Here is a 22539-nt window from a genome sequence, read left to right as displayed (position 1 = left end):
ATGTCATCTAGAGCTTTAGTTTATAATACTTCATGCAGTAGGGAGCTGCACTATATGGTCTGATTATTTGTCAGTACTTTGGATACACCAATTAGTTTGCCTTCTCTTGAAGTTCACGTATAGCCAGCGACAATATAAGCGTTCATTCACACTCTCTTTCTAGCTCATTGCTTTTGCTAGACTCGATATTTTACCACCAGTTTAATTATTCTATTGTACCTGCTCTATTATATTACCAAATTTTATTCGTAGCCTTATGTCCCGCAAAAATTGTAATAATTGGTCGTGAAATTCTCAAAAGTTTTGCTCATAGAATTTTCGTGAAACATGCTAAATTGCAGTCTAATAAAACTAGACAACATAACGGGCTTTCACGGCCCAGCCCACGACATACCCACCATTGGCCATTTGGGCCTGGATTGGGCATCTCCGAATGACCCACTCACAGTCTCGCTCGTCGGAGCAGAAGCAGCCAAGAAAAGCGGCGGCCATGGCGGCGGCGGCGGCGGCGGCGAGCACCACGAGCATGATGACGAGGCCGCAGCTGCTCCACCTCTTCTCCCGCTTCTCCTTCCTCACCTCCCTCCCAGGTCAGCCTCCTGGCCTCTTCTTCTTCTACTACTTCTTCACCTCCTAATCCTGTGTCCCCTTTTCTCTAACCTGTTGTTTTTTTCTCTTCCTCGCCTCCGGCTTGCTTGCAGAGGTCAAGGCACGGATCGCCGACGCCGTCAGGGACAAGCAGGTGGGGGATTTGCTCGCCGATTCTTGAACGAACGGCATTCGATGCCTTTTAGCTGTTGGGGGAATTTATCGGATGGGGGTTTCTTTGTGTTCTTGGAATAAATGAATTCATGACATGCTGGATTTTATGAACCAGTCTTCTTTGGGGGTGCGATTGGAACAGATGAGCTTAGCTAGATATGTGAGTCCGTGGATTGCCAGAGATTTTGCAGAAATTGTTGTACTTGACTGTGTGAAATTAGCTTAGCTGCACTTATTAGTGAAAATTACAGAATGTTTTGATGTTCCTGTAGGAGGCTGTAGCGGTGACCACCGAGATACAGGAGGAGATTCTCCGCGAGATGGGAATCGGTAATGCTAGTGTGCGTTGTGTTTGAGAAATATGTTGCAACAATCTCTGATGCAAATTAGAGGTTGATACACTTTGTGATGAAATTGAAAACGTTGGAACTTCATTCATTAGAAGCTCTTTTTCTTTTTTTGGTTAAGTAGCTACTTATATTTGTTGAGTTAATTCACTTGCTTGAATTGTCGATTTCTTGTATGTTGTAACCTGTAAGAGGCACTGGAAGAAGTGTTCATATAATAATTATTACAGACTTTAGGGTAATAGAGTGGTTCAATTACATAGGATGCAGACCTAGGAAGAGAACATCTGTTATTGCGATAATTATTCGTTCTAAATAGCACTGTTGTCACTTGACGTGATATTTTGAACATCAGATCCAAGTTTTGGTATTGGCTGCCTTGGAAAGGTGAACGTTATGTATGAGGATGACATGGAATTGATGGTTAAGTTCTATCAGTTTGTTGCCAAGTAAGCACATTCCAAGCCTCTCGATAATTTTAGATGTGTGGTTTCATGTATTAGTTATATGTTTCCATGGTATTTAATAATATCGGATATACTAATTTTGTTAAATAATCAACCATCTGCATACTAGAGATATATTTGAACATGGTTCAAATTGATGAATCTATCTGGTGTTACTTCAAGTTTTCTTGTAGAAAGAGAAATTTGATCAATCAATTAGGGCACAAATCATAATGAACAGCTAGCATAATAAGAAACTGTAGCAATACACCAATGCCTGCCATATGGCAATTGGCAAGAATAGTTAGTGGATGGCATGTTTGACTTCAACTGTTGTCAACTACTCTAGACTCATGTTAATTTCTATCATTCAATTTGATAGAGAAGAGATGGCTATTGATGAAGCTGAGCTTGACCCTATAGAGTTTGCTGAAAAAATACATGCTCAGCATAAATTACAGGAACAGGTAAGGCAAATTCTTATTACGAAGATTTTCAGGAAAAAGAAATGTCTGTCATGTTTGTTTCAGGGAGCTAATGTCATGGTGGATTACTATTACAGCAACTGAAGATGTTGATTCAGATGAGAAAATATAACCCAGAGAGCCAATCCGTCATACTCGAAACTGTATGTGCTCTTACTACTCTCCCTAGCCGTTTTCCATCCCTCACCGAAACATATCTCAGTTGGACAAATTTATGAATTTCGTCCAAGTTCATTATCAGAAGCAATTTATGCTTATTTGTATCTAATCATCGATGCAGTTGCGCAAACAGTTGGAGAGTGCTAATTTCGATACCGACGCGTCGATCTTGACTCCGGAGCAGATCCAAGAGATTGTTGAGAACTAGATCAAAAAACCATATCAACAGCTATTGTGCATATGTTCTGTTTAAATCTGATTGCTGTACATTTCTATTGCTCATACAAGATATACCAGCTTAATTAAGTGTTACTCAGCTCTCGCCATGGTTTATGGCATCCATTGTGTTATCGTGTTAACTTTTGTCCACGTATAGTACTTTCTATACATAATTCAAGATTTTATACCCCCCAAAAAAGATCAATCACTGAAACACCACTAAGCGCATACTTGTCTTCTGATCCCATTGACAAGATCATGGCTACTAACAAGATAAAGCTCCAGGAAGGCACATGTGCTTACTGCTAGCTCATTGTGTGTATTTTCATAACATTTTACTGTATCTAAGATTGACATTATGATCCACATTACAGTAAAATTATAACGAGAGTTTTTTCTTTCATCACCTAGATGAGCATGCAGGTGCAGGTAGGCCCAAAGTGTGACCAGCAACAACATGCATTTTTTCCCCTCGAATCTCTTTTAATTTTTGTTTCTTTTTATGGTTTAACATCGTTGCAAGAAGCATCAAATCGACACACAACGAACCTAGAAACAGCATAAACTCGTTATTTTGGAAGTGCAATGCAGGTGTAAAACTGTCCAGTGGGTAACTTCTGAGCTATCACGCAATAACTCGATAACTAACTTGCAAATGTCTTGCATTAGCAGGAAAAATCTGAGGGAAACATCAAGCTGGAGTTGAGACAGGTCACATTGGCCAATCCATTAGTAAAGCCTGCTCCAGGGTAATCAGTGATCAAACAAACAACTTGTCCTAAGAGACCCTTTTGATGGTCAAAGAATCTTTTTCATGGTTAGTTTGGACATAAGGGATTAAACTGTAAAATGGATCCAAAACTTTCCTATCTTTCCACAACCGGTCTACTCCAACTCCAGAGGCAATCAATCAGACTATCGCACTATGTGAGTTGATCTGGGGAGGCAGCAGAAAGGCAGCATTTTACAACACATTCTCTTAACTGTAACAAAAGAATTGACTGATCAGTAGACTTGTCTGATGTTGATATTTATCCTTGAATTTTGAATGTAGTTTAAGATAAAAGAGTCATCTTCAGCAGATAGCTGCGGAACCAGCGCAGAGATTTCTGCCTGATCACTTCCTGTGAAGATTCGTGGAACACCTGCGATAAGAGGACGGGAAAGATAAAAATAGGAACATGATAAATATGGTGTTTGAATTAGCATTACCACTAAAAACAACTTTAGTTCAGTAAAATGCATTACCATGGAAGCATTCCCGTGCCTCCCCAGCCATCAATACGATATCACCACTTCGCAGAAACATTGCTGTTGGAACTTCATCTCTCGTTTTGCCTCCAAGAAGAAAAATGCACTTGCACCCCAAACTAAATTTATAAAAAGGAAGCCACTTTGTTAAGATCGAGTGACATCATAACATGAAAAAGTTAGTGAAGCATAATTATTACCTTATGCTTACAATAGGTTTACTCCAATCTGCTTCCATGTCATCAACGTGGCCACCAAGCATGTCACCTATAGACAGGGATAGGAACATGAAACTTTGAGATTATTTCCTATCATTTATATCAATCTAAAAGGACAGTCACTGTTGAAGGAGCAAATTACATACTTGGGCCATAATAGTTCACTATGGCGGCCTCTGGCTTGAATTCCTCTCCAGATGGCATGGCTGGAATGGCCATCTTTTTTGCAAGAGCAGATAGGAGGTCTGGAATCTTGTTATGTGGAAGTGATACATCATAGTTGCGCTGTAGTGACAGAAGGATTTTACACAAGAAGTCATTAGCATCCTTGGTTAAGTTGTCATTAGGAAGAGCTAATTGTACAACCTTTGCATATCTCCGTAATGTCAAAAGATTGCCAGTATGCCTCAAATTTCAAGCTGAACAAGATGATATAATTATATGATGTAAGCACTGTGAGATTATTTTGACATTACTTTCAGGGGTTGTAATGTTCAGGCACATAGCTTGCAGAACAGCCATACTAAAATAAAATTCCTTAAGTCCGTAGAATTGGCTGTGTATATCCCACTTGGGCATAGAGGTCAGATTTTTATCAATTATTTAAAAATAACGTATGTGAGCATGTCTTAGAGTTCTACTACCTCCATTAAAAAAAGAGAGAGAAGGTGCATAGTTTAAATAGGTTTGTTGATAAATATAAAAGGTTAGGATGTAAATTTAATGACTTTACCCTAACATGTGCTATTTATTTCCTATTCTGTCACCAAAACAATGTATTTTCCGTCCTTATCATACAAGTCTATTCCTTTCATATCTTTATCTATTCCGTCACCGCCTTAATCCTTATGTTATAAGATCAGAATTTGCATTATATCGATTAATGGGTAGGGAATAATTTTGTTATATACTGCAATGGAATTATATAGATTCATAATAATACCAAGATTGAAATGAATTCAGCATGACTGGAACAATTGCAGAAATCCTAATGGAAAGGTAAAATCTATCTATTACTTAAGTATCACTAGACAATATCAAAAGCACTACAAGCTGGAATAGTTCAATCAAACAAGAGAAAACAACATAAAGATCTAGTATAAAACTGGCATCGAAGCTCAAGGGACATACTTTTGACCAATCAAATTGCAGACCAAGGGTACTCCATCGGAGTTTCCGAACAAGGGTAGTTGCTGCAGTTGACCTGCATACCTCCCCCTTGTGTATCTCTGTGTCTTCAAGAAATTTGAAGCTATTGGATTTTCTTCCATCACTGTTCTGCTCGGATCTTTCTTGGTCATTGGGATTTCCCACTTCGACTAAAATCTTTCCACTTTTGGCAGCAGTGAGTAAGTCAAAAATTGGACCATACAAAGCTGTCAGGTTAGTTCTATTAGGAGGCTGTGGGAAGGTTTTCAAGCTTTCCCTGATCCAATAGCATTGTTCCTCAATAGATAGAGCACCAGGTATGAAATAGAATCCTACAAAATTAACACAAGAAGGATATCATTAAGTGTCACAAACATTATGATTTTTTTTAGAAATATGACCAATAGGAAGTGCAATGTACGATGTGAAGAATCAATATTAAATTGAGCAATGTATTAGTTGAATTATAATCAAATAGACTACATAATATTTGTTGCAGCTTGCGCACCATCTTTCTTTCTGGATTTATTCTAAATGACCAAACTTATCTTAAATTTCAGAGTGAGCTCTATGCCTCCATCAAAGGTATAATAACAATACAAGTCTAGCATATGTTACATAGGTAGTAAGATGGCATCCAGGAATGAATCACACCAAGGATTTGGTATCTTGCTGCTACCAGAGCAATCATGACAAAAGTAACACACTGTTGTGATCACATACAAATCAAGCAATGTTGCGAGTATAACAAGCAAAGTAGTAGTATACCCAAAACAATACTTGAATCAAAATACATTAGGTGCTAAAAGAGTATATATAAAAATAATAAGCAAGTAGTATGCCAAGAAAGCATCTATGGAGTATGATAGGGTGATCAAAAATCCGAAGCTCCCAAACTAGCCGCCATGAACAATCGAGAAATCGAACTGTGAAGCGAATGGTGGAGCTCCCAGATTTTACCAGGTCGGTCCAAGAAGCAGAAGAGGTCGAACCCGGCGACGTCGCGCCTCCCGATCCCGGCGGGCAGCTCCCCCCCGCCGCCGCCGGCGGCAGCGAGCAGCGCGTGGAAGTCGACCACCGCGGACAGGTCCTCCAATCCTCCGCCGCCGCCGCCGCCTCCTGGCTTGCTCCTGCAGCGCTGCAGAGGTCAGGGCGGCTAGATAGATGGATGGATGGATGCGTGTGGACAGGGGGAGAGAGGGGGAAGGAGAGGGAGAGGGATCGAGACCTTGCCCTCCCGCCCTTGGGCTTCAGCGGCTTGTAGAGCTTGTACTGCTTCTCGGCTCGCCGGAACGCCGTGCGCTCCGCGGCGGCGGCGGCGGCCGGCTCGGTGTCGCCGTACATCGCCGGAGGGAGAGGTTTTCTGACGGGTCTGTCTGTGGGCGGTGGCCTAGTGGCTGACCGGTGGGCCCAACAAGCGTGGTCAGGGTTTTGACCTGGGAATTTCCTGCCACCATTATTTTTCACGAAACCAGGTACTCCCTCCGTTACATACCGTTACATAATACAAGCCACAACTATTTTTTAAGTTACATAATATAAAACATGATGTATGCATACAATTAATTAGAACATCTTCTCTATTAAATTATTACTTTTTTAATCTTCTACCCTCAAGATCTCTAATTATATTTATTAAGATGATTTAAATTAGAATATGATAATAATTATTTATTGGTCTTTGGGTTAAGAGTGGTTGTGCCTTATATTTTGGAACGGAGGGAGTAATAAACTCCTACTATCGGGTAATCTATGTCTCATATTATAAGTTGTTTAGCTCTTAGTCAAAGTTCTTTAGATGTGACTAAATTATTGAAAAAACTAATAGCATTTACAACACCAGATTAGTTTTAGTAAATTTAGCATTGAATATATTTTGATAATGTATTTATTTTATATTTAACGTATTAGTATATTTTTCTATAAACTTACTAAAAGAGTCAAATGACTTATAATATAAAACAGAGTATTAAGCACTGTGAAAGTGATATATAACTACACCCGAATCGCAACACTACTGCCACAAGTATAAGGAAATAAAATATGCATGTACACGGTATTTTCTGATAGCAAAATTTAAAAAGCAGGTGCCCGTTGCTCCTCCCAACCATTGCATGCCCTGCCTCTCTTGCCTTTTGTATGTTGCATCTTTATCCTCTAAAAAACATAGATGACTCAGGATTTTATGAACATGTTGAATCAACATATACACATTTTGTAAAACTTCGCTAGCTGAGATGGATCCATTAGAGAGGTTTCGTGAACTTGTTGAACTAAGGCTTCCCAAGCCAATATTGTAGCCAAAACTCCACTCCTACCCAATTTCCCTCCACTTTCTCCTAATCACAGTTTCCATAATCCTCACAATTTACCCAATCCTTACCACCTAATTTTCAAACCTTCCACCCTTTTGGTCCTCCAGCCAACTATCACCTATATGGTAGTTCTCCTAACTTTCAAGGTTTTCAGTAGCAAGTAAGTTGATTATAATCTGCGCCGATAAGTTTTCAAGATTTTTGTCCTCAAGAAAGTTGGGTGCACTCACCAAATCAAGTTGTCGGGTCTGTCTCTTCTCATTGATTAGAATCAACCTCTTAGCGCCCTGCAAGACAAAAAGAGAACAATCTAGTTAACATCGAAGAATCAAGTGATAATAGCCAAGAGGCAATGAGTTGAGGAACACATGTCAATTAGACTGGAGAAGAAAATTTACAACTCCTCAGCTCTTGGTTCAATAACAACACATCTAGCAATAACCGTAAAAAGAGAGTCATGCAATACAAGACACATTGGGGTGGTGTTAAGAAGGATATTATAAAATTTTGTCGAGCTTATTCTTGAGCTAGAAGCACCTGGAGCAGTGGATACTCTGATGATATGATAATGAAGAAGGCCCATGCGGTGTATAAATCAGAAAACAATGAGAAAACTTTCACATTAAAGTATATGTGGAGAGAATTAAATGATCAAGCAAAATGACAAAGGATTCTTGAAGAGGACAGCAAGAATAAAGAGGACGAGGATGTACTTCCTCTGCAGCTATGAAATCCCTCGTACGAAATTTTGTGGTTTGAGGATAATTGTAACTGTTTCTTTCACCAGATCTTGTTTATTTGACGACAATTATAGGTATTTGAAATGTGCTTCCTACAAAGCTGTGTTTTAAATCCAGCTCCTCCTGCAGTTCATTGACGTGCTGTTCTTGTAGCCCACACAAATTCTTCATCAAATTTGCTTCTTGTTCTAATGTGAAGTACAGAACTCACAGAAAACCACTTTATGAAGAACAAACATGATTAATTAGAACATAGCATTTCATCACAGCTGCAAGAGCTGAACCTCTGGATGCATCAATCTCAAACCCAATATTTTTTTTAAAAAAAAATGGGATTATCACTTCATTATTGTTCCAAACAAACAAAAGAAAACAAACAGGCAGTGAAACAACAACAATTCGGTTTACTAGTATACACTTTACAAACTCTCTGCTTGTCTTTGCATTGCATCAACCATCAAGGAATTCAGTTCGAGCTATGGAATTGCATCAATCCAGTACCTAAAGAGTAGAAAGATCAATTCTTCACATTAGCTCAGCTCACACTAGCTATGAACAAACCAACTGCGCGGTCGCCGTCGCCGTCTTCAAGAACGGCTCCTGTCTCCGGCGATGCCGATGGAAGGGGGATCTGTGTGCTGCATTGCCAAGAACCGGCGATGTCTCCGGGGAGCATTGGTTATTGGTCCGGCCATCCTTACAAGATCTGGGCGGGGCCGGTCGAGCAGAACGCGTCCGGCGGGCCGCCGCCGGCGACGCGGAAGTGCCAGAGGCGGCCCTTGGCGGCGGCGAGGTTGTCCTCGCAGAGGTACTCCCAGGCGTACCACCGCTCCACCGTGCGGTGCACATCGTGCACGGCGACGTCCACCGCCTCCCGGCCTCCCGCCGCCGAGGCGCGCGCCAGCGCCGCCGCCGTGTAGATGGCGCCCATCCGGCCGGGCTCCCCGGCGGCGGCGCCGCTCGGCCCGTCCACGACGAGCACGTCCCACCTCGCGTCGAGCACCTCCCGCGGCAGCGTGGTGATCAGCGCCAGGTGGCAGCCGGACCTGCGCACCGCCCCCGTCGGACGCCGGCACGCCGGGCTGTCCCGCGCGCGCCGCAGCAGCGGCCACGCCTCCCCAGCCGCGTCGCGGTACCTCACCTGGTGGATCTTGGCCGCCGCCGCCGCCGACGCCGCCGAGCCGCCGCGGAGCGAGCGGCGCGCGCTGTCGGCGTCCTCGGCGCTGTCGGTGACGAACGCGGTGGCGGCGCCCTCCCCGGCGTTGACCGCGGCGAGCGCGGCGAGCTGCGGGGAGAGGCCGAACACGAGCAGCCGGCACGGCGCGCGCGCGGCGACCACGGACCGGAGCAGTGCGGCCTCCTTGGGCGCGAGGCCGCCGTCCCCCACGTCCGTCCCGTTCCCCCACGCCGAGGCGCGGCCGCGGCGCGCGGCGGCGGCGGGCGACGAGGAGCCGGTGAGGAGCAGCAGCTTGACGAAGGAGAGCGCGCAGAACACGACGAGGACGACGGTGAGCACCTGCTTCGGCGACATCACCTTGCTCCCTCCGCCGCCGCCGACGCCGACGCCGCCGCTGCTCATCTGCATCGATCCGGATGCTCCTCCTCCGATCTGGCCTCTTCCTGTGAACACTCTACCGATGATTTCTTGATCTGGTCTTCTTCCCCATTGATCCGCCAGATTGCCACCCAGATCTCCTCCTCCTTCTCTGGTTCTTGGATTGGGTTGCTTGCTGCTGTTGCTGGTGTGGCTTGGTGTGTGTGATGGTGATGTGTGACTAGCTTAGCTAGCTGCCTAGCTAACTTTGTCCTCTAAGCAATTAGGGTTTGGTTGGTGTTGACTTGTTTTTGTGTATGCTGATGTCTTTGTGCCATTTTCCAGAGGTTGGAGAAGCTAAGGTTGTTGAACAGTTCATGGGGGTGGGGAGTCACTTTGCTCAACTATTTTCTTCACAATAATAACTCTCATAATACCCGTGCGTTGCAACCGATTTATTTTAAAAAATAGTTCGTGGCATATAAATTTTAAGTATTCATATTGTCTAACATATAGCGATGAAAAAATTCATAATAAAAATATTTGATTCTCATAATTTTTTATGTATCTGATTCATGGGGCTAGGGGAAAAAAAGCAAAGTCTCTTCTCATTTTTTTTTCCCACGTGTTAGTTCGGAGTGGTGGCTGTCACCACCACTACTATTTTTTAAATTAGTTTTTCTTCACAATGATTTATTAAATTGACATTTTTTTTGTTTTTAGTTCTTTCGTTTGTTTAATTAGTATTATTTTTTGTTTGCTTTGATTTGAAGAGATATTTTTCGTGATAATTTATTTCCCTTTGATGTGATAACATGGATCTGTTGAGCTGGTGGTACGGTGCGATGGGAGTAGTGTGCTTTGCAATGTACGAGTGACTTCAGAATAGGAGAATATAAGACATTTTTGTGTTCATTATTTTGAATAAAATCCGCAGTATGTTATTTTGTCGCGCTTCTTCATAAGTTTTCCATGATAATTTTTTGGGTAAGGTAACAAGCATATTTAGGGTCAGGAAACAAGCAATAAAATACGCTTTATGTTACAATTTTTTTCCTTACTTTTCCATTTTAACTGAGGTGAATAAACTTGAGTAATTTTTTTTATAATAGTGTAACTTTTTTTGGAGGTAATACATTGGAAAAGGTTAATGTCAGATTCAAATTCTTAGGGTACCTTTGAAACACAACAATTGAAAAACGGCGGAATAGGAAAAACACATGATTCCGATAAAAATTCAAGTATAAAACATAGGAAAACATAGAAATGACTGCTTGATTGGATCGCAGGAAAAACGTAGGAATAAGATAAGAGAAATAAATTCAAAGAAAATTTCCGCAGGTTGAAGCTCTTGTTAAATTTCCTCCAAAATTTCTATATAATTGTCCTTTCCATAGGAATTTTAAAATATAGGATATGATTAAATCCTTTGTTTCAAAGGCATTTATAGAAAAAATTTCTATACGATTCAAATTCTTCAAAATTCATATATTTTTCTTCCAAATCAAAGGCCCATAGATCATTTAAGGACAGCCACCCATCCACAAATCTCCTGTCAGATCCAGGCCCAATATTATAATTGGAGAAAATGATTCGGGCCGAATGTTGGTGGGCCTTGTCAATTGGGTCTTGTGTACCTCTGGGCTTGCATTTCTTTTTTTTTTTTTGGAAAAAGTATACTGGAGGTCCCTAAACTTGCCACCGAGATACAGAAACGTCCTTGAACCGCAATACCAGACACCCGGGGTCCCCCAACTATACAAAACCGGTCATCCAACGTCCCTCGGTGATTTTGACCCCGGTTTTGATCTACGTGGCGGCTGAGTTAGTGTGGGACCCACGTGGCCCCACATATCAGGTGTCCACATCATCTTTATTTCCCCTCTTCTCTCTCCCTTCCTCCCCTCTCAGCTCTCTCTCTCGCAGGCCAGGCCGACGGGTTAGGGAGCAGACGGCTGGGCGGTGGCGCTGCGACGGCGGCCTGCGGCCGGCGGCGGCGGCGTCGCCCTCTTCTTCTTCTCCCGCTCCCGCTCCGTCCTTATCGAAGGTGATCACCGCGGCATCGGGCACGATTAGGAGGATGCTCGAGGAGGGCCGCGGCAACGGCGGCGGCGGTGAGGACGACGTCGTCGTCAACCTCCCCGAAGTCGTCCAGGGCGCTGCCCTCGCCCGCGTCATGGAGTACTGCGACCACCACCACGGCGGCGGCGCCGACACGGGCTCCGCCCGGTCCTCCTTCCCTCCCGCCCTAGCAAGCGCAGCAAGCGAGGGAGCGCGGCGGCCAGCTCCTCGCGGTGGCCAGCGCGCAGCAGAGGACGGCCACGCCGGACGCCGACGCTCCGGCCTCGCCGGAGCCAATGAACGCCGCGGAAAGCGCGGCAGCGCCGGCCAGCGCCTCGCCGTGGTTAGCGCACCGCAGAGGATGGCCACGCTGGACGCCCACGCTCTGGCCTAGCGGGAGCCGATGAACGCTGCGGCGAGCGCGGCGGCGCAGGCCAGCGCCTCGCCGTGGCCAGCGCGCCGCAGAGGACGATGGCGGCGGAGTACGGGATGGTAGCAGAGTGCGGGATGACGGCGGCGGGCGGGACGACGGCTTCCCCTTCGCCGTCGTTGAGCTCGTCGTCCTCGCGACCGTCCGCGTCCTCGCTGCACTCCACCGCCGCGCCGTTCGAGGTGGGCGCTGCCCTCTTCTTCTTCTCCCGCTCCCTCCTCATCTCCCTAGACGCCCAACTCGCGGCCGTCTCGTTCTCGGCTTCGGCGGCGGCGGCGAGGGGGGAGGAGTTGTCGGCTTTGGAGGAGGAGCGCTTGCGGTCGGGGTCGGGGACGGCGGCGGCGAGGGAGCCCGGGAGGCGGAGGGTGAGGTCGGTGTCCTCGAAGTCAAGCCCCAACACCGCGGACGACTGGAGCGGCTGTGTGCGCCTGGTGCTTCGACTCACGGACTTCGCCGGCGTTGGTCTTCACGGCAGCGTCGGGTGCCTCCCCACGTGAGCGGTCGACGAGGCGCGCGGCCTCAGCGAGGTCGTCGCGGGTGATGCAGGCGGCGGACCTCGTGCCTCGGTTGTTGGGGGACGACGTGCTGGGGGCCTCGGGCCTCGTGGCGGCAGCGGCGAGGTGGGCGTGGTGTGCGCGGCCATCGCCGGCCGCCGTCACAGCGCCGCCGCTCGGCCGTCTAATCCCTACTCATCGGCCCGGCCTGTGAGAGAGAGAGCAGAAAGGGGAGGAAGGGAAAGAGAAGAGAGGAAAGAGAGATGACGTGGACACTGACATGTGGGACCCACGTGGGTCCCACGCTGACTCAGCCGCCACGTAGACCAAAACCGGGGTCAAAACCACTAAAGGACCTCAGGTGACCGGTTTTGTATAGTTAAGGGACCTGCATATCTGGTTTTGTGGTTCGAGTACGTTTTTTATCCCGATGACAAGTTGAGGGACCTTCGGTGTACTTTTTCTTTTTTTTTTTCTCTTTCAAGTGGACTGGGCTGTACTTTAGCTTGCAAATTTGCCATGAAATGCAAACCTTTTGCTCAACATTTTTATAGTGACGAGAAAAATGAAAAGAGGCAAGGTAGAGGGGGGGGGTGGCTGATACGCGATCAGCCGCGCGGGGGTGCGCGCGCGGTCAGTCGCCCCCTCCTCTAGCCTATATCTAATCTACTACTATACATTATATGTATATACGTATGTATATGTGTATATATATAAATATTTTTAATGCATAAAAAATATATACATATATACAAAGTTTATATACGATGTATATAAAGTTTATACAGGACATATACAAACTTTGTATATGATAAATATAAACTTTATATACATACGTATTAAAAAATAATAAAACTAAAAACTACACAACATATACAAACTTTGCATACGTATATACAAACTTTGCATACGCGTATACAAACTTTACATACGTGTATACAAACTTTGTATATATACAAATACAAACTTAATATACATACAAATACAAATTTTGTATCCATACACCTTAAAAAAACTGGGAAAAACATAACAGAAACCGGAAGAAAAAAAAGGAAAAACCAACCGAACAGAAACGGAAAAAGCGGAAAAAACAAAAAAAAACGGAAAAACTCTCTCTCCCTTCTCCTCCGCGTGGCACGTCCGCCACCCCTCTCCGCGCGCGACACGTGTCCAGTCGCGTGGGGAGAGGCGCGTGCGACTGTTCGCCAACTAGCCTTCTCGAGGTAGAAGAACCAAAGGACTTCGTTTGGGACAGGGAACTATGGTATTCGTCTGGAACTCCGGGCGAACCTGAGGTTTCGGGCAATATACTATGGCTTGGTGCCTACCAAAAAATGCCTATTTTGCAAGAAGTCCATTTTGATACCCTCATAGAGTATAACCCGAGTCTAATATTTGACCGTAAAACCAGAAAAGAAATACGTCAATCTTCACCTATTAATACCGGATCAATTTAGCTCCATCTATTTTGGACATTGGTTTTGTCCTATGCAACATATTGACCAGATCAACCCGTGCTAACGTGGCTTCTACGTGGCCATATGTGTGGTATTACAAGGTAAAAAGATCATAGTGAGATGCACATGTCAGCAGCATCACCTCTACCCACTCTCCCTCCTCCAGGCGACCCGGCTACCAGATGAGGCATTGCAGCGACACCAGTGCTCGATCTCCGCCGCAAAATTGCCCGGCATGTCAGGGTCTTGGTCCTCTTATTCATTCTCTGACCTAAGATAATTTATATAATGAATGAAAATCAAGCTAGATGCCTAGATTATTCAAATCTGCAAGGTTGATGTTGGTTATATCCTATAAATGTGTGCAACATATTAAGGAAAACATATTCTATACATATAACTTTGGGATACACATAACATACACGCGAACTAACAAATGATATTGAAAATTTTATAAAAACATTGTCGGTGTATTTTCAATAGTATTATACATATTTTTTTACGTGAGTAGTATTACACATATTAAGTCTCAATTTTAATTTCAATATATTTTAGACTTAAAACTTTTTTGACAATTTTAAGGATATAAGTATGTCAAATTTTTTGTCTTTTTTCTCTCTTCAAAATATGATTTTGAAGATGATTTTGAAGATAAGACTTTATACATAGGTGTAATACTATTAGAAATATATATACAATTTTTTTCTAGATTTTTCTGTTTGACATTTATTAGTTAGTGTGTGCATCTGAAGTTTATTTGCATAAGATATGTTCGATCATAATATGTATTTCAATTCAGAACACGATTAGGAGCCATGCAAATATGACCAAAATTTAGAACGTGTCCATGCTAATGGTATTTTCTAATAATCTTAAAACTATTTGCATCTGAAATGAGAGATATTTTTGTTTCTCCATACATAATTAGGTTCATTTTATTTTGACGTAATTTTTTTCCTTTGGGATACTAGAATCATCATTAGTTTACCACATTTTTACGATTTAAATATACACATAAATCTAACATTTCTTATTAGGAAGACATATAGTTATTTGTCACAACTGGCTCACAAAATATGTCCCTCTCAAATACCTGGGGACCAAACAAGCAAGGTGACAAAAGAAACTAGCTAGATCTTCATACGTGTGGCCAGATCGACTGAAACCATTACAAAACTTAAAATTCATCAGTAAAGCTTCAAACAAGATAAACTAAGAAAAGTAGAGGAGAAAACGACCTGAAAAACTAAGAATGGTAGTTTTGAAACAAAACAAAATGAAGGAATAACTTATAGCTAGGAGCGAAATTTAACTTGCATTTGCCATGCATGGTAATGATCGCCATGGTGGAGGAGGCTTCGGCGAAGCATAGCTAGGTTGAAGGCGATGTCCTTGGACTATCAGTCACATATACACTTCAGCTCTGAGAGCAAGGATAATAATACAGCCGATCTGTTGACTATAAGGTTCTTTGTAGCCTTCTTTCAACATATAATAGTTAGCTCTTTACAATTAATACAGGGCCCACTTGTCTTTCTCACATAATTTCTTGGTTCTTGTGTCCAAGCCGGCTGTAAGTTTACAGCCCGCTTCTCCTATCTCTCATCTCTTCTCTCACCCACCTCAGCATTTACCCGGCTTATAGCATAGTATTATACTTGCTCTGATGGCGATGTCTCCAGCTGCGTCCAATATTGTGGACATCATGACCAACTAGCTGCCATGGCACAGCTACATCATGAGACCAACTAGTGTAAGCAGGTTGAATGGGACACATATCCAATATAACGAATTTGGATAGACAGTCTGTCCAGATTTATAGTATTAGGATATGTCTCACTCAACCAAAATTTATTATCATTATATTTTGGGACATATGAAGTAACATAATATTAACCATGTAGTATGACAATTAATTGCGCAGCAAAATGATATTCCCAGTGTAGGAGAACAAATATTGTTTTGGCCCGTAAGAAATTATTGCCAATGTTGGTTGTTGCCAAATACTACATACTATAGCTAGCTAGATTGATCATATATAATATTGTGGAGAAATATTATGGGTCATTTTAATTTTGTTCTTGTTGTTACCGTGCATGCTCTAACAAGGCTCGGAGTCATTTGATCCCTTAAGGGGACGTATACACTCATTCTTTACGTGTCATAATGCAAGTCATCTCCTAATTAGGCGCACTGTAATGCAAGGAATTCATATGGGAATTATAATCATAGCAAAATAAAACAGTAGCCTAATATATAACACTTCATACATAGTAGGAAGTAGTCCAATGCACACACACACACACGATCTCACAATTCCATTTTGACCGTGTAAAATATGGTAATAAAACTTGTCCCTCCGTATTTTAATGTATCACGCCGTTGACTTTTTAACCAACGTTTGACCATTCGTTTTATTCAAATTTTTTATGCAAATACAAAAATACTTATGTCATGCTTAAAGAACATTTGATGATAAATCGTCACAATAAAATAAATGATAATTGCATAAATTTTTTGAATAAGACGAAAGGTCAAACGTTTGTTAAAAAGTCAACGGCATCATACATTAAAATAGTCATACATTAAAATACGCAAGGAGTACAAAACTAACTACAAAAAGTGTAGGAAGTACTTAATTATAGATGAGAAATTAAGTACACACAAAAACTTTGTAGTGTTGAATGCGACGACAGCATAATATATTATGGTGATCGAAAAGGTCTCTATCAAACCCCATTTCCTCCCATCTTCCTTAATTTCATACAAAATGATGGGAGTCAGTATTGCCCTTGATAAAATATATTAAGTTGAACAGCTGTGAAGAAGTGCCTGTCACTGTTAATTATCTTACAATGCTTATGGCAGTTTTAAGCTAACTTTTAAGCTCGGCCTTTTCAACAACTCTATATAGCCTATTCCTTTCACATTTGGTCAACTAAAATGTTCTTGTGCGTCATTGCCTCAACTAACACTCTATCTAGGTTACATCAACAATGAGAGATGCACAAATTTCTTTAGGAATCAAACATGAAAGCGTGGGACTAATTCTACTTGAATTGGTTGATCGGAAAAGGAGAATATTTAAGCTAAACATGTTCTTAGAAAATCCATATTCATATTTTGTGTAGTTACTATATATAGGAGTTACGATCGAACCGTCAGTCATTCGTATCACCACTTTGGTTGTGTGGTTCAAAAAAAAATCGGCGCTATAAGAGTTTACCAATTAACCGGCAGTGATGCCCTGTTGTGTAGTAGTAATATGAGCATTTAAGAACAATAAATCCATTTTCTACTGAAAATAAGTCAATGGTTCATAGCAATGAAGAATCCACGAATTTATAGATGGTTTCACTTCTTACATAAAAATAATCAGCTTCATCGGTTGCCCTAACAAGAATAAGCTAATGCTAAAATTTGAATTTTAAAACTTAATTGTAGAACTGATTTGGAGATATTTTGTAGTTTTTTTTTAACATTGGTCTCTAAGTTGCTAAGGACAAACACATATATAAAAGTTTTACTTTTATTTTTGTCGCTAATAAACCGTTACGGTTTATAATAAGCTATTGGCTAAAACCGATACGACCCAATATTATAATTACTTATTATTGAGTTATATATATTGTGAAATGTGACAAGGAATCAAAATCGTTTGTATTAAGTTTCCATTCCAGTAGTGTTAATTCGGCAGTGAACCATATATCAAAATATTGACAATGTTTGGTAGCCAACAGTTTCAACTTCGTTATTAGTTTCTTTTTCTTTTCTCTCTAGCTAGGGTTTGAATTTTTGCACAAAAGACAAAAGTGAACTTTTTTGGTGACAATGAAGTTAGATACCAGTTCTAATCTCACATGGACCAACAAGCTTGAATTTCAAGCCACCTTGAGAAAACAAAGAATTTGAATCAGTCATGTGTTGACATTATACTTACAGCACGCATGCCTTGTCCAATTATTCTTTTGAAACTATAATAATTTCAGCTAGAAGACTGAATAATGCTGTTAGGTTAATTTTTTGTTGTTTTAACATGTACGTCGCAGACAGAGAAAATTGATTCAAACAGCTGGTCTCCTAGCTAGTTAATTAACTCACCCCAATAATAATGAGAGATAATATATACATCGATGCGTTGGAAATTTACAAGGACTCAAGAAGCCATAGTTGATAATACTCTGTCTATCCAAAAGTCTAAGTCCTCGTATCTCTTTTGTCATCAAGATCAAGGAAAAATTAACTCATCCCCTCATGTATCAAAACCAAGAAAACAATATACATGCATACAACCTATAAACACTGGTGGAGAAACCATCTTTCGTCGGTCGGCCGATTTCCACAATAGTCCCGGATGCAATAAAAACCGGGGCTAAAGATGATCTTTAGTCCCGGTTCAAAAGGGTAACGGGCATATTTGATCTTTAGTCCCGGTTTGTGTTACCAACCGGGACTAAAAATCATCTTTAGTCCCGGTTCGAATGCTGTCAGGGCCTGTCAGGCCCCCCCGGGATCTAACACCAACCGGGACTAAAGATCTTAACTTTAGTCCCGGTTGGTAATACCAACCGGGACTAAAGATCCCGGTGATCTTTAGCCCCGGTTGGTGCTACCAACCGGGACTAAAGTCACACCCCTACATATATGTCTTCTTCCTCCTCCAGCTGCCCGAGCAAGCTTCAAAATTTCTTCAAAAAAGAGGGGAGGTCATGCCAAAATTTCTATTGAATTTATTTTGGTGATTACATACAAATCGGAGGTGCCTAAAAGGTTTACAACTTCATCCTCCAATGTTTTTTTTTGTCATACTACATTTGCACCTATGTTTTGCACACTTTTTTTGTCTCCAAAATTTAGTTGTAAGTTGATGAGAGAGAAAATGTGTGTGGGGGAAGAAAGAATATATAGAAATTTAGTTCATTTGCTAAACAAGGTTTTATAAAATAGTTGAGAAGGAAAACTCTAGTGAAAGTTAATCTTAAATAATAGAAAACAAACTAAAATGAAAATTAAAAGAAGTAAAACACATTAAAATTAGTTTATAACTTTACAAATAGCTTTTAAGAATTATTTGGTGTAATATTTTATGATTTTTGTATGAATAAAGATATCTTATAATTATTGTATGACTGTCATTATTGTAAGAATAATTATTTGTGTACGGTTTTTTTGACTCATGTAGATGGATCGGCAATGGATGTACGCTGACCGGCGGTCCAAAGAGTTTATTGACGGCGTGCACTATTTTTTGAGAGTGGCCGAAGCTAGTAGGCAAAGGGGTTTTATTTGTTGTCCATGCAATAAGTGTAAGAATCAGAAGGAGTATTCTGCATCCAGGACTATTCATTTCCACTTGTTTGAGTCGGGGTTCATGCCAAGCTATAATTGTTGGACATCCCACGGAGAGCAAGGTGTTGAAATGGAAGAAGATGAAGTGGAAGACGACAATATTCCGGACTTTGCTCAGTATGTTGGATTTGAAGGAAATCAAACGGGCGAGGAGGAAATAGCTGCTGATGGTAACGACGTTGCGGATGATCTTGGTCAGATGTTGCAGGACGCCAGGGAAGACTGCGAAAGTGAAAAGGAGGCCCATAAATTGGACAAGATGTTGGAGGACCACAGAACTTCGTTGTACCCAGGTTGCGAGCAGGGGCACAAAAAGTTGGATACCACTCTGGAGTTGTTGCAATGGAAGGCAAAAAATGGGGTTAGTGACAAGGCATTTGGCGATTTATTGAAACTCGTCAAGAACATTCTTCCAGGGGGAAACAAATTGCCCGAGACAACGTACGAGGCTAAGAAGATAGTCTGCCCGTTAGGACTGGAAGTTCATAAGATTCATGCATGTCCGAACGATTGTATCCTATATCGCGGTGAGGAGTATGAGAACCTAGAAGCATGCCCTGTTTGCAAAGCACTACGATACAAGATTAGACGGGACGATCCAGGAGAAGTTGACGGGCAGCTAACAAAGAAGAGAATTCCTGCTAAGGTGATGTGGTATTTCCCTATAATACCACGGCTAAGGCGTTTGTTCAGGAACAAGGGGAATGCTAGAATGTTGCGATGGCACGCTGAAGAGCGTCAACAGGACGGGATGCTGAGACACCCCGCCGATGGTTCGCAGTGGCGAAACATCGACAGAAAATTTAAAGAATTTGAAAAGGACGCACGAAACATACGGTTTGGTTTGAGTACGGATGGCATGAATCCTTTTGGAGAGATGAGCAGCGGCCATAGCACTTGGCCCGTTACGATGTGTATCTACAACCTCCCCCCTGGCTATGCATGAAGAGGAAGTACATAATGATGCCGATTATTATTCAAGGCCCCAAGCAACCTGGTAACGACATCGACGTGTACCTAAGACCACTGGTCGAAGATCTTAAACAGTTGTGGAAGAAGGAAGGTGTCCCCGTGTGGGACGAGGACAAACAGGAGGAGTTTAACCTACGAGCGCTGCTGTTCGTAACCATCAACGATTGGCCTGCACTTAGCAACCTATCCGGACAGTCCAACAAGGGGTACAAGGCTTGCACTCACTGTATGGATGAAACAGAAAGTACGTATCTTAAGCACTGTAGGAAGGTTGTATACATGGGTCATCGTCGATTCCTTGCAGCAAACCACCCGGTACGGAAGAAAGGCAAGCACTTCGAACATAAGGCCGACCACCGTACGAAGCCTAAACATCGCAGCGGGAAAACAGTGTTTGCTATGGTTAAAGATCTTAAAGTAGTGTTCGGAAAGGGGCCTGGAAGCCAGCATATAGAGAGCGAAGATGGTCACGCGGCGATGTGGAAAAAGAACTCTATATTTTGGGAGTTACCATATTGGGAATTCTTGGACGTACGCCACGCAATCGACGTGATGCACCTCACTAAGAACCTTTGCGTAATCCTTCTTGGCTTCCTAGGTGTATACGGAAAGTCGAAAGATACACTGGAAGCACGTAATGATCTGAAGCATATGGAACAACGTGGCGACCTTCACCCGGAACCAAAGGAGAAAGGAAGCCATTACTTGAGTCCAGTCAGCTACACTCTTAGCAAGGCAGAGAAGGAAAGTATGTTTGAATGCTTGGAAAGCATAAAGGTACCGTCTGGATACTCCACGAATATCAAGCGAATAATAAGCACGAAGGAGAAGAAGTTCACAAACCTAAAGTCTCATGACTGTCACGTGTTGATGACACAACTGCTACCAGTTGTAATAAGGGGTATCCTTCCAGACAATGTCCGGGCAACAATAACAAAGATATGTGCATTCATGAACGCAATTTCGCAGAAGGTCATCGATCCGGATAGATTAGAAGCCCTTCAGAATGAAGTGGTGCAATGTCTCGTCAGTTTTGAGTTGATATTTCCACCTTCATTTTTCAATATAATGACGCATCTGCTTTGTCACCTTGTGAAAGAGATCCGTATTCTCGGGCCTATGTACCTACACAACATGTTTCCTTTCGAGAGGTACATGGGCGTTCTGAAGAAGTATGTTCGTAACCGTGCTCGTCCAGAGGCAAGCATCGCCAAGGGTTATGGAACAGAGGAGGTCATCGAATTTTGCGTAGAATTTATCGAAGACCTTCGCCCAATCGGGGTACCTGAATCACGCCATGAAGGGAGACTACGGGGAAAGGGAACTCTCGGAAGGAAAGCAATAACGACGGTAGACAACAATTTATTCCGTAAAGCCCATTTCACTGTTCTGCAACACTCTTCATTGGTAGCTCCTTACATCGAGGAGCACTTGGCTCTAGTTCGCGCCAGGAACATCGGTAAGTCCGATGCATGGATTACACGGCATCACATTGATACTTTCCCCGCGTGGCTACGACAACATCTCATGGGTAACGAGTCGATCAACCAACAACTTGCCTTCCTGGCGAGGGGACCGTCTGGGTCGATCGCGACATTCCAGGGATATGAGATCAATGGGTACACATTCTACACGAGAGCCCAAGACATGAAGAGCACGAACCAAAACAGCGCTGTTCGTGTCGATGCCATGGGACACGATGGAACAACTGCCACGTATTACGGTGCCATCGAGGACATATGGGAACTTGACTATGGTCCTATCAAGGTTCCTCTGTTCCGGTGCCAATGGGTTAGGTTGACTGGTGGAGGCGTAATGATTGATGACAGTGGGATGACAACTGTTGACCTTAACAAGGTTGGATACTCGGACGAATCTTTTGTCCTTGCCAATGATGTAACGCAAGTCTTTTTCGTGAAGGACATGTCTAACAAAGGAAAGAAGGGCAGGGGGCCTGATGAGCCTAAGCGTCAAGTGGTTCTCCCAGGCAAAAGAAAAATCGTCGGAGTTGAGGACAAGACTGACGAGGATTACGATCAGTTGGATGGGCAACCCCCTTTCACGGTGACGATTGACCCTAGCATCCTCCTATCAAATGAAGACACCCCTTACTCACGCAGCGATCACAAGGAGGGAACAATAGTGAGGAGA

The 22539-nt window shown here is 42.8% G+C and overlaps 4 protein-coding genes across 5 annotated transcripts; 2 read left to right on the top strand and 2 right to left on the bottom strand.

The window, feature by feature from the left end:
* The first annotated feature begins 421 nt into the window (after positions 1–421).
* On the top strand, positions 422–2541 carry LOC4350537 (uncharacterized). Of its 2 annotated transcripts, XM_015760285.3 has the most exons (8): positions 422–590; positions 702–742; positions 878–922; positions 1035–1092; positions 1465–1558; positions 1938–2022; positions 2118–2183; positions 2321–2541. In XM_015760285.3, exons 1-8 carry the CDS (start codon positions 434–436, stop codon positions 2405–2407), a joined length of 633 nt encoding a protein of 210 aa, XP_015615771.1. In that variant the 5' UTR covers positions 422–433; the 3' UTR covers positions 2408–2541. The 2 variants fall into 2 exon arrangements, with proteins under 2 accessions (XP_015615771.1, XP_015615772.1); XM_015760286.3 differs by lacking the exon at positions 878–922.
* Positions 2542–3115: 574 nt separating this feature from the next.
* Positions 3116–6439, bottom strand: LOC4350536 (alpha-ketoglutarate-dependent dioxygenase alkB). The gene is made up of 7 exons (XM_015760245.3): positions 6265–6439; positions 5997–6166; positions 5019–5368; positions 4034–4172; positions 3870–3936; positions 3667–3788; positions 3116–3563 (listed from the first exon to the last, which is right to left on the bottom strand). The coding sequence occupies exons 1-7, from the start codon at positions 6378–6380 to the stop codon at positions 3424–3426; spliced, it is 1104 nt and encodes a 367-aa protein (XP_015615731.1). The 5' UTR covers positions 6381–6439; the 3' UTR covers positions 3116–3423.
* Positions 6440–8475: 2036 nt separating this feature from the next.
* On the bottom strand, positions 8476–9961 carry LOC9272549 (arabinogalactan O-methyltransferase 2). The gene has a single exon (XM_066305332.1). It carries the CDS (start codon positions 9674–9676, stop codon positions 8789–8791), a length of 888 nt encoding a protein of 295 aa, XP_066161429.1. The 5' UTR covers positions 9677–9961; the 3' UTR covers positions 8476–8788.
* A 9303-nt stretch (positions 9962–19264) lies between these two features.
* On the top strand, positions 19265–22539 carry LOC136354126 (uncharacterized; the record flags this gene model as incomplete). Its single annotated transcript, XM_066305805.1, has 4 exons — positions 19265–20297; positions 20399–20937; positions 21079–21851; positions 21960–22539. Coding segments are annotated over exons 1-4 (2925 nt in total), but the record flags the coding sequence as incomplete, so codon positions are not given.

This window comes from Oryza sativa, chromosome 11 (genome assembly GCF_034140825.1).
Source record: "Oryza sativa Japonica Group chromosome 11, ASM3414082v1".
Classification (NCBI taxonomy): Eukaryota; Viridiplantae; Streptophyta; class Magnoliopsida; order Poales; family Poaceae; genus Oryza; species Oryza sativa.
This window is presented reverse-complemented; position numbering and strand designations above follow the sequence as displayed.

Bases quoted from the DNA above. Each gene is read 5' to 3' on its own strand.
- LOC4350537 (XM_015760285.3), top strand. From the start codon at position 434: ATGACCCACTCACAGTCTCGCTCGTCGGAGCAGAAGCAGCCAAGAAAA. The intron at 743-877 runs GTGGGGGATTTG...TTTATGAACCAG, and splicing joins ACGCCGTCAGGGACAAGCAG to TCTTCTTTGGGGGTGCGATT. The intron at 2,184-2,320 runs GTATGTGCTCTT...TCATCGATGCAG, and splicing joins AATCCGTCATACTCGAAACT to TTGCGCAAACAGTTGGAGAG.
- LOC9272549 (XM_066305332.1), bottom strand. From the start codon at position 9,676: ATGCAGATGAGCAGCGGCGGCGTCGGCGTCGGCGGCGGCGGAGGGAGC.
- LOC4350536 (XM_015760245.3), bottom strand. From the start codon at position 6,380: ATGTACGGCGACACCGAGCCGGCCGCCGCCGCCGCCGCGGAGCGCACG. The intron at 5,369-5,996 runs GTAAAATCTGGG...TTAATTTTGTAG, and splicing joins CTGCTTCTTGGACCGACCTG to GATTCTATTTCATACCTGGT. The intron at 3,564-3,666 runs GTAATGCATTTT...CTCTTATCGCAG, and splicing joins GGCACGGGAATGCTTCCATG to GTGTTCCACGAATCTTCACA.